This window comes from Denticeps clupeoides, chromosome 3 (genome assembly GCF_900700375.1).
Source record: "Denticeps clupeoides chromosome 3, fDenClu1.1, whole genome shotgun sequence".
Taxonomy (NCBI): Eukaryota; Metazoa; Chordata; class Actinopteri; order Clupeiformes; family Denticipitidae; genus Denticeps; species Denticeps clupeoides.
The window spans coordinates 21,173,434-21,183,212 of NC_041709.1; the positions used below are offsets into that span (position 1 = coordinate 21,173,434).

General features: G+C 47.9%; 1 protein-coding gene across 2 annotated transcripts; it reads left to right on the forward strand.

Moving 5' to 3' along the window:
* The first annotated feature begins 1,837 nt into the window (after positions 1 to 1,837).
* On the forward strand, positions 1,838 to 9,541 carry gtf3c4 (general transcription factor IIIC, polypeptide 4). Of its 2 annotated transcripts, XR_003749178.1 has the most exons (7): positions 1,838 to 2,277; positions 2,936 to 4,105; positions 4,415 to 4,993; positions 5,699 to 5,829; positions 6,709 to 6,797; positions 7,594 to 7,730; positions 9,143 to 9,541. XR_003749178.1 is itself a non-coding variant. In XM_028973069.1 (6 exons), the coding sequence occupies exons 1-6, from the start codon at positions 1,864 to 1,866 to the stop codon at positions 7,656 to 7,658; spliced, it is 2,448 nt and encodes an 815-aa protein (XP_028828902.1). In that variant the 5' UTR covers positions 1,838 to 1,863; the 3' UTR covers positions 7,659 to 9,541. The 2 variants fall into 2 exon arrangements, 1 of the variants encoding a protein (XP_028828902.1); XM_028973069.1 differs by having other exon boundaries at positions 7,594 to 9,541.
* Positions 9,542 to 9,779: the final 238 nt, after the last annotated feature.

Sequence of the window (9,779 nt, forward strand, 5' to 3'; positions counted from 1 at the left end):
GAGGCTCTATAAATAGGTTTCTGAGCGGTGTGATTCGGAGTGACCGCGGTGACCACAGCAACCAGGCGTCTGGAGCGGCTTTAGCTCCACCTCCAGCCGTGATCCCGGCAGGACCGGCCAGCAGACGCCCCTGACGCGCCGCCGCAGCCAAGCCCCGAGCGAGGCCAACACCTGTCAGGTACGCCCTCGCCGCCGACGGCACGTGGGCCGCACAGCTCCCTCGCGGCCCGTCCCACTAATCTCCGAGCGAACCCCCGAAACGTCTCTTCCAGGAGGGGTCCTGGAGCCCTGGGGGGCCTGTGAGAGCCCACGGCTTCATAACGGTGACTGCAGCAACTTGTGAACGCAGTACAGCACGGGGAGAGCCGTGCTCTAAATCCATTTCATTATGACGGCCATGATTACGCCGCTGATTGCATGCTTTGGGCTTGGCGCGGTCGTGGCTCTCCCATGAGCCGTGTGCGCGCTACTGAATGATTAACACACGCGTGACGAGCCATGCATCACAACGATCCGGTGGGGAAACACGGAGCGTACTCGCACGGGGAGCTCCGGCGAGGGCGCACTTGCTAAATGCAGAAAAATAATCACCTAAAGGCCTGTCGGAATTCGACAGTAACCAGCGCACACCTCGAATGTTTAACCGCTGGGTGTTAACTGGGAGGGAAAAAAACCTGCTCAGAGGGCCTGTGGGGAATTATGGGTAAACGCACATTCATTTGTTTGTCCGTGTAATGAGTGCAGAAGCCAGCCGGGCGAACCCAGTGAAGGCCGGAGATGCTGCGGGCCGCTAGGGCAGGCCTGTTCAGAGCTGATGAGCCATTGCTGAATCTGAGCGACAGGCTTTAATAAATGCTTAATATTACAACCGCACCCAACCCACAAAAGACGCGCAGCAGGTACCTGAAATATTCATACGATACACGCTTCATTAAGGCTCAAATACACCCAGGCCCCCATTTACTAATTCATGTGATTATTGAAAACAAATGACAGAAATGGGAGAAGATGCTACTGTAATAATATTTGTATTACAGATTTGTAACAATTTGTTTCTGGAAAAAAAAACTCGCAGGATCCCACGATCTTCCGCGCAGAAAATTGCTGCGGTGGGTGCGCTAGGTTAGTGGGGCGTAACGGAATCCAGCTCGTATGACCTTTCACCTCTCCTGGGTAGGTTAAACACCTCATTTTTACAGCACGCTGTTTGCGATGACACAAGCAGCAGAGTTTCTACAGGGAACGTGATGGTTCTCATATTTTTACCACAATTAATGAGATCTTATCACACACCATGAACAGTAGCTTCCATAAACGGCACCGTGGCTGCAGATTTTGACAAATTAGACTCATTTATCAAATGAGAAAGTGCCATTGGTATTTCATGTGGAAACAATGGGGGTATATTTAATTAATATTTTATTTTCATCACTACTCATTAAGGAAGTGTAAAATAAAGCAGTGGTTTGTCAGAACAGGCAAAGTGTATTGTGTAATCTAACAAAAAAAGGTAATAATTTGAGGAAGGCCTTGAACAGTATAACACAGGTCTGCACAATTCTTAAGCAAATTCATCAATAAAGTCACCTATAATCTATGAATAAAGTTCCACACTGCCAGAATACTATACATAATACCAACACATTTTCTGAAAATAAATATATAAATAAAAAGGAACGGGTAAACAATTTTACAATGTGTGGGATATATGGTGGGAAATTATAGGCTGTATATTCAAAAATCACTGAAAAATATTAGATTTAAATGATTATTGGTATTAGTTTGAAACCTGTGTCTGCTGAGAATCATTGATGATTTGCGTTCATTCATGATGAGCGTTGATGTTCATTAGGCGTCGACGTCATGTGGTTACCGAAAAAGCGTTTTTTTTTTGTCCTGCGTGCGATGTGTCCATCTCAAGCCGCCGTAGGAGCGGACCGTTTATTATTCGTAATGAAAATGGCGGCCTCTGGTCCGACGTGCGCCGCGGGGGAGACGGAGCCCGAGCCCGAGCCCGAGCCGGCTCCAGGCTCGGAGCAGGAGACCGACCCCTGGTCGGTGCTTGATCCGGTGGTGAAGCGGGAGCCCGCCGTGAAGCTGCTGAGTCCCGTCAGCGGCCCGGAGCCCCTCGCCTGGTCCGCAGACCACCGGCTCGCGGTGGGAACCACCACCGGCTTGTCTGTGCTGGAGCTGGTGTGCGACGTCCAGGTCCAGAGCGCCGGGATCATGCTGCACCGCACCTCGATTCCTCTTCCGGGGGACGTGTACAAACTCAAGGTAAATTGTCTTTTCGTTTTTTTTGGGGGAGGGCTTTCCCTCGAACTGCATAAGAACCGTTGTGGCCATGTGCTGATTTTAGATAATCCCCCCAAAAAAACTCCCCCACTCAGAAAAAGGATCAATTTCGATAAATCACTGGAATGATCTCTGCTATGATGAGTGTATGTAAACCTCTGACCACAACTGTAACTATCATACTTATAAGTTAATAAAGCGAGTGTTGAATTAGAAGGTGTCCAAACTTTTGGCCTGTACTGTGCATTACAGCAAACTAGCAAATATTATATTATAAATACAGTAGGTATGAAAATAATCATTAAAAAAGGTAATTTCAGTAAATTATAACACAGTGTTCCTAAACTAATTTAAGATTGAGATCACATGACCCTAGCCAGCAATAAATACTCCTGTTGTGAGATGAATGAAATTGATGCATCCCAATGTATTGTCAATTTCCCCTGCTTTGAGGAATGCGGTATTAAATATATATATTACATCAGCAATAGCTGCAGTACAGCTGTGTAAAAGTCATTTTAAAACAGCGTTGTGGTTTACACGGACTCGCGTATTCCCCGCTATTTCCCCATTCTTCTCGTCTGCAGTGAAACCATCTCGATCGCGTAACTCAGTCGATGTCTCGTGTGCTTCTGAGCAGGTGGGTTCAGAGCAGGAAGTGGCCAGGGCAAAACGCAAGTTCTCCTCAAGCCCGGACCCTACAGTTAACCAGCTCTTCAGGATGGACAAGGTCATGAACCCCGACGCGAGTTGCCCGCGGGGGCTGAAATACGCGAGCTGGTCCCCCCTGGGCTGCGACCTTCACGGCCGCTGCGTGCTCGCCGCCCTGACGTTGGACGGCCGGCTCATGATCCACAGCAGTCGGAAGCGCTTGCAGTGGACACCGGAGGCCGACCTGACGCAACTGTATGGGGACATGTTGAAGTCCAGGGGCTATTCGCCCTCGCCGCAGGGCACCGTGGACTCGCCACGCGCCTCGCTGGACGACCTGGACGAGCTGAGGCGTCGGTACTACATGCAGACGCCGGTGAGGATGGAGTGGTCCGGCGTGTGCTCCACGCAGCGCGTTCAGACCAACAACACGTGCAAGGATGAGGGGACCGTGCTGCTGGCCGTGCTGATGGAGAACGGGGACGTGGTGGTGTGGCAGTTCCGCCTGCCGCTGCAGGGTAAGGACTCGGTGATCTCTTGCAACACCATTGCCTCAGGAGTGGCGTTGCCAAGCGTGCTGTCGTGGTGGGAGTATGAGCAGGGGGGCCGCAAGATGAGCGGCCTCATCATCGGCAGCACTGCCGGAACGGTGAAGATCCTTCCGGTCAACCTGAAAGCAGTGAAGGGCTACTTCACCCTGCGGCAGCCAGTGGTGCTCTGGCAGGAAGTGGACAAGATCCCGGTGGCCGGCGTTAAGTGTGTGACGCTGTTCCACCCCCACCAGAAATGTAACTGCAGCTTGGTGGTGGCGGCACGGGGATCGTACATCTTTTGGTGCCTGCTGGTCATAACGAAGGCGGGGCTGAACGTGCACAATTCACACGTGACCAGCCTCCATAACACACCCATCATATCCATGAGCGCCTGTCGCCATGGCGGCACCATCTTCACCTGCTCGCTGGACGGTCATGTGAAGAAGCTGACGCCGAAGTTCACCGACGTCGCTGTGGAGTTTAAACAGGAGGAGCTCGCGTTGCCTGAGGGTGTCGCTGGGTGTCGGGTGCACGGCATGAGTGTAAGTGCCAGTGGAGCGTACATGGCTCTGCTCACCACAGAAGGCATGATCAACGGGCACCATCCGGTTGGCCGCCATTACCAGGTAGGAATACGGCCGAAAGTTTTATATATATATATAAAAATCATTATTGCTGTTTGCTGAAATTTGTCAATGATAGAGAATGCGTGCTGATGTATCAATACAGGAACATTAAATATCAAATATTCTGTTTTGGGTGAATTATTAATGTAATATGATCCACACAGATCACAGGGCATAAAATGAAATATAAATAAGCAGACTTTAATCTTGACCGGCATATTAATCTTAATTACAGTATGTCTCAGTGTTTTGAACGCACCACCACTACTGAATGTTAAATATTGCAGTCGTGTTCTGAAATGTGGACAGGTGCAGTTTGTCACCCTGAAGACCCCATACGCCGCTGCCATGCAGATCCTGGAGTCTGGAGTGCCGAACCTCTTCCAGCAGTGGGACCTGCTGGACCTTCTACGCTGGAAAGTTCTGATGGACAAGCGCATACCGTTCTTCCTGCATGACGAGCTGGACGACAAGCTGCACTCCGCTGGTTCCACCTACCTCTGGCGCTTCAAGCTCTTCCTCTGTCGTGTGCTGTACCAGTCACTGCAGAAGGCCCCATCAGAGGCCCGCTGGAAGCCCAGCAGCGAGGAGAGCAAAAGGCTGTTGCTGGATGACGATGAGACTGAAGCGGGGCAGGGGGACGAGACACGGGCCGATGGGGGTGACTGTGAGGCTGTAGAAAGTTCCGGGCCGTCAATAGAAGAGCAGATGAACGAGGTGCTGGGATTGATGGAGGCAGCGGAATCGCATCTGACACGTGAGCACATGAAGCAAGTGCTGGGGGAGGTGTACCTGCACACCCTCATCACCGAGAACACCAGCATACCCACCCGCGGCCTCTGCGACTTCCTCTCGAGCGACGCCACCAGCGAGGACCGCGCCGCCAAGGTGAGAGCAGCTCGGTTCCGACGTTGTGTTACGTTACAGCCTTATTCCAAAATGGATTCAATGCATTTTTACCCCCTCAGAATTCTACACACAACACCCCATAATGAGTATGTGGGGGGGGGGTGGAGTTTTGGCAAATTTATTTTTAAAATAATAAAATTGATTCGCTTTGAATACTTTCCGGATGCACGTTTGTGCCGATTGACAGCTGATTGTTTCAGCCCCAAAATGTCACTAAACACAGATGAAACTGCCATATCTAAGTATTCAACTTCTTAATTAACTTCAAAGAGAATTGGCTTCCTCAATACTCAAAATGCCAAATACAAATGTACCGTGAGTCTCCATCTTTTTGTTGTGACCTAACTGAAATTGGATTTTCAGTTTTTTTTTTTTTTTTTTTTTTTTTTTTTTTTTTAACATGTCAAATGCATCATTATACTAAACCATACGTATGAAATGCTGAAAATTCAATGCGGTGGGCAAAACACGTATTGAGTAACGGGGTTTATTGATGATTGTTGCCTGCAATGTATCTCTTTTTATTTTATTATTTTATTTTTTTGGGGGGGGGGGGGGGGTTGCATCATGATTCATTTTAATTCACGGACAGAGTGTATTGTCTGAACAGGCAGCAGTCATTTGTCATTTTTCTTCTTCTTTGTGTTTTTTTTTTTTTTTTTTTTTTTTTTTTTTTTAATTCAGGTGCTGATTGGCCACATTTTTAAGAAAATGAACAAGCAGACCTTTCCAGAGTACTGCAGTCTGTGCCGAGAGGTTTTGCCTTTTACAGACCGCAAGCAGGCCACTTGCACCAACCGACACATATGGCTGAGGTACTGTAACCCCCACCCCCTCCCACCCCTGTATTGTAGCTCTTTTTTTTTTTTTATTTGTTCAATAATGGTTCCTAGATATTTCCCCCCTCTTAAATAGCAGCTTGTGATGGTGGGAATTAATGAATAACATGTAATGTGATCCATAAATATAATAAGGCTTCTTGGGGTTGGCCCCTCTGCAAACCTAGATCAAAATCATATTTAAAAAAAAAATAATAATAAAAAACATGCTTGGGGCCTGAAAATCAGCAGATGTCATCCTAAAATCACCTTTAGGATTATCAGTTCATTCTTCATCTCTTTTCATTTTATTAATTCACTCTTTGAATGTCAAGAGCAATAATTAGAATCCTACGAAGTGAGGGTGACCTGTGATGCCTCTGTAGGTTTTCTATTGTGGCCTTAAAGGCTTTAAGCCAGAACATCAGGTCTAATAAATGTTACCGCACCGCTTCTGATCTCATTTATTGCTCCTGGAGATCAGAAAAAGCCATTTGTCAAAAAAATAAATAAAAAAAATAATTTGCCAACTGTAAAGTCATGTCAAAATAAGAACATATTTTAAGAGTGGAATCTTAATGGTGCGACCAGTTACATGCTTGTTCCTCAGAAGCACAGTTTTTGAGCTTTTGAGTGGGAAAAGTGGGAAATTTTTCCCATCGCTTCCTCAGTTTTGTCGGGTGGTGTGCGGTGCCCCTATTGGTGGGCCGAGAGAGTGCATGGCATCAAATGGGGGTGGGGTGGGGGGGCTTTCTGTCACCGTGGTGACAGCCTTGCGCCGGAGTAGAGCTCAGTTTCTGTACCATGGGTTGTCGGTGTCTGTCAAGTCACCTTTCAGCCTTTTCTAAGTCTGTCCTGTCTCTCTCTTCCCCTCAGGTGTGTGTTGTCCTATCAGGCATGTCAGTCTATGACGTACAAACGCTGTCTGCAGCAGGACAGTATAGCACGGCTGCCAGGAGCTGAGGGTGAGTGTTTTCATCCTAAACCTGGGCTCTTTTAAATCACAGCCCCTCTAGGTGCAGCTTTTCCAGTCTCTTTTTTTTTTTTTTTTCCCCCGTGCGTGTTCATCCCACCACATGCGCAAATTCTTCAATTAACCACCAGGAACGAATATCATTTGGGTGACTTTATGGGCCCAGTTTTGTGGTACGATATAAGATGAAAGTGAAGTGATTGTCATTGTGAAACTCTGCGGCACAGCACATGGTGACACAAAAAAATGTGTCCTCTGCTTTTAACCAGCACCCTTGGTGAGCAGTGGGCAGCCATGACAGGCACCCGGGGAGCAGTGTGTGGGGACGGTGCTTTGCTCAGTGGCACCTTGGCGGTTCGGGATTCGAACCGGCAACCTTCTGGTTATGGGGACACTTTCTTAACCACTAGGCCCCTGCTAGAGAATGGGAAGATGTATCAGTTATGACAGAAAACAAATGGATACAAACAGGAAATTACTATTTGCTAGATTGTGGTGGGTTATTATTTCTGACGGTAATTTTTTTATATAAACAATCTTTAAAATGTGTCCATAGGGTCAGTTCTTCTGTATTATACAACACAAACACACACAACAAACCATTTCTCTCCTTATTTCCCATTTTCTTTACTCGTAATACACCTCATTCATGGCACCTTCAGCAGACATCTGCTAGATTAGATCAGTGCTAGTAATGGTGAAATGTGCAACATCTCCCCGTGCGCTACGTATTCTATATTGCCTCTGGAATAACGTATGTTGAACATCTTTCCTCTGTGTGGTTTCAGATCCAGAGTGGATCCAGAGGATTCTGCAGGGCCCGTGTCCGTTCTGCGACGCCCCTTTTATCTGACACCACCCATCCATGTCAGGGGGGCAGAGGTCGCGGCATTTGGAGTGATTCTGGATGGACTACAGTGCCACTGTGCGTACACACACACACACACACACACACACACACGTTTTCAGTGTTCTCCATCACCCACCACATAAACAGTACACTGTATCAGCATTGGGGAAACGTGCCATCAGAACGTGGAAGAACCTTGTTTTAGGAAAAATGCAGACAATTCTTAATTGGCTCAGGAATCGTCGCACCACTGTACGTTTCAGAAGGCCACTTTACAGAGAAGGAACGAGATGGAGGGGGAAAGATGAGAGAAGGAGCGAACTGTTTTATTTTACGGACTGATCCGTCCCCATGGGCGGGGTGTAATGAGATGCCCCTATAATGGGAGGGAGAGAGGGAGCAGATGTGATAGTAATTTTAATTACACCATTTGGGGGGACGGAGCATATTGTTAAATAAGATTAACCCTACTTTCTCCCTCTTCCCCCCGCGCCGGACATGTAGCTCCGGTCCCCCTGTGTCGGAGTGTCAGGGCCTCCTGTGTCTTTTTTTTCCTCTTCTCGCTCTGATAAGTGGGGGTCACTAGCTGCTGATCAAAGGCAGGCTGTGGGCCCTTTGGTCCCCGAGTGAGTGAGTGTGTGCGTGCGTGCGTGCGCGTGCGGAAGTGTGCCGGGCCGAGCGCTGTCGTCCGGGGCGACGCGCCTTCCCTCTGCGCCGCTGTCAGCGCCGACGAGGGCTTGCCCTGCGGCAGTGGAGCGGGACGTGAGCCTGTCTAACCGCCGGACGATCCTCCCTGATGAAGATGGCCGGATAATTACCCACACTCCCCTTCTCCGCCTCCTCCCTCCCGTCAGCCGGAAATCGTGCGTTTACCCTGCCGTTACAGACCACAAGGACCAGCGTAAACCAAGCCGTTTTCTTCCACCCCTCGTCTCCAAACCGGTGTCATCAACGCCACAGCGGCCACACGTGGAATGTTGACTCGAGTGGCATCAGCCGTAATGAACCGTCCTTGTTCTTAAACTATCTTGTCACCATCGGGCCTTTCTTGGCTGGGAAATTCTTCGTTAGACGTTTGTCAGGATGAACACGAGCCCTGATGTAGTTGTTGTTGTTGTTGTTCGGTGGCGAGCGGAGACGGTTGAATGCGGCTCGGCGGATCCTCCTACTTCCGTCGGAGTGATAGTCTGTCAGAAGGCATTTGGGCTGGAACGCAGAACCCCCTTCCTCCCTGCTCTTTGTCTCCGCTCTCACAAGACTTCAAACGCGGGATCTCGCTCTCTCTCTCCGCACATCCAATATTTATGGCCTTTGTGTCAGTGAGGCTGATGCCGCGTTCCTCCTCCAGCTCATTTAACGCCCTATTCCCTTGTTTGTTAACATATTCTGAAATGTGTGTGTTTTGTCTTCTCTGGTGAAACCGTTAAGAGTTCCTTGTCAGAGCTAAACACGTTTATTTATTTATTTATTTATTTATTTGTCTTTAGCAAACTCACGGCGGCCGCCTCCGATCGCAACGTTTATGCCAACAGACCGGAAATGTTTTCTTCACTTTGATTCGCTCGGATTTCTAGCTCGACCTGGTGCAAAGCTGCGGATTTTTAACATTTTTTTTTTTTTCCCCAATTTTACATTTGTTCCTTGCTTGGGATGTTTTGGACCTAATTTTCTATTCTGCCTTCCTGCCCTTGATGAGTTACTGCAGCAAAGACAACCCCACCATCTCCAGTTCATCCCAATGTCGCATCTTATTTTAATTTTATTTACATAGGCCTGACCTATATTTCCTGTAAATAAGTATGTTAATAAGAGTTTTGTATACGTGCCTATAATTTTGTCACTCTACTTTTTATTCTGCTCTAAATAAAATGGTATTTATGAATAAAGAGAAATGGAAAAAGTCTGATTTAATTTATCCAATCTGTGTCTCAAATGCTAATTTATGTTCCGCGGGAAAGCGCATTTTTTATTTTATTTATTTATTTCTTCCTTCGTGGTCTCTGAATTGACTTTATGCAAAACGAGGAAATAAATGAAGGAAAGATGTCTGGTGTCATCAATAATACAGCGAGTGGCAGGGATGAGTTTGAGGAAGAAACACACACACTCGCTGCAGGCCCCCAG

Coding starts and splice junctions, on each gene's coding strand:
- gtf3c4 (XM_028973069.1), top strand. CDS start 1,864: ATGTGGTTACCGAAAAAGCGTTTTTTTTTTGTCCTGCGTGCGATGTGT. Junction 4,994..5,698: donor GCGAGGACCGCGCCGCCAAG/GTGAGAGCAGCT, acceptor TTTTTAATTCAG/GTGCTGATTGGCCACATTTT. Junction 5,830..6,708: donor AACCGACACATATGGCTGAG/GTACTGTAACCC, acceptor TCTTCCCCTCAG/GTGTGTGTTGTCCTATCAGG.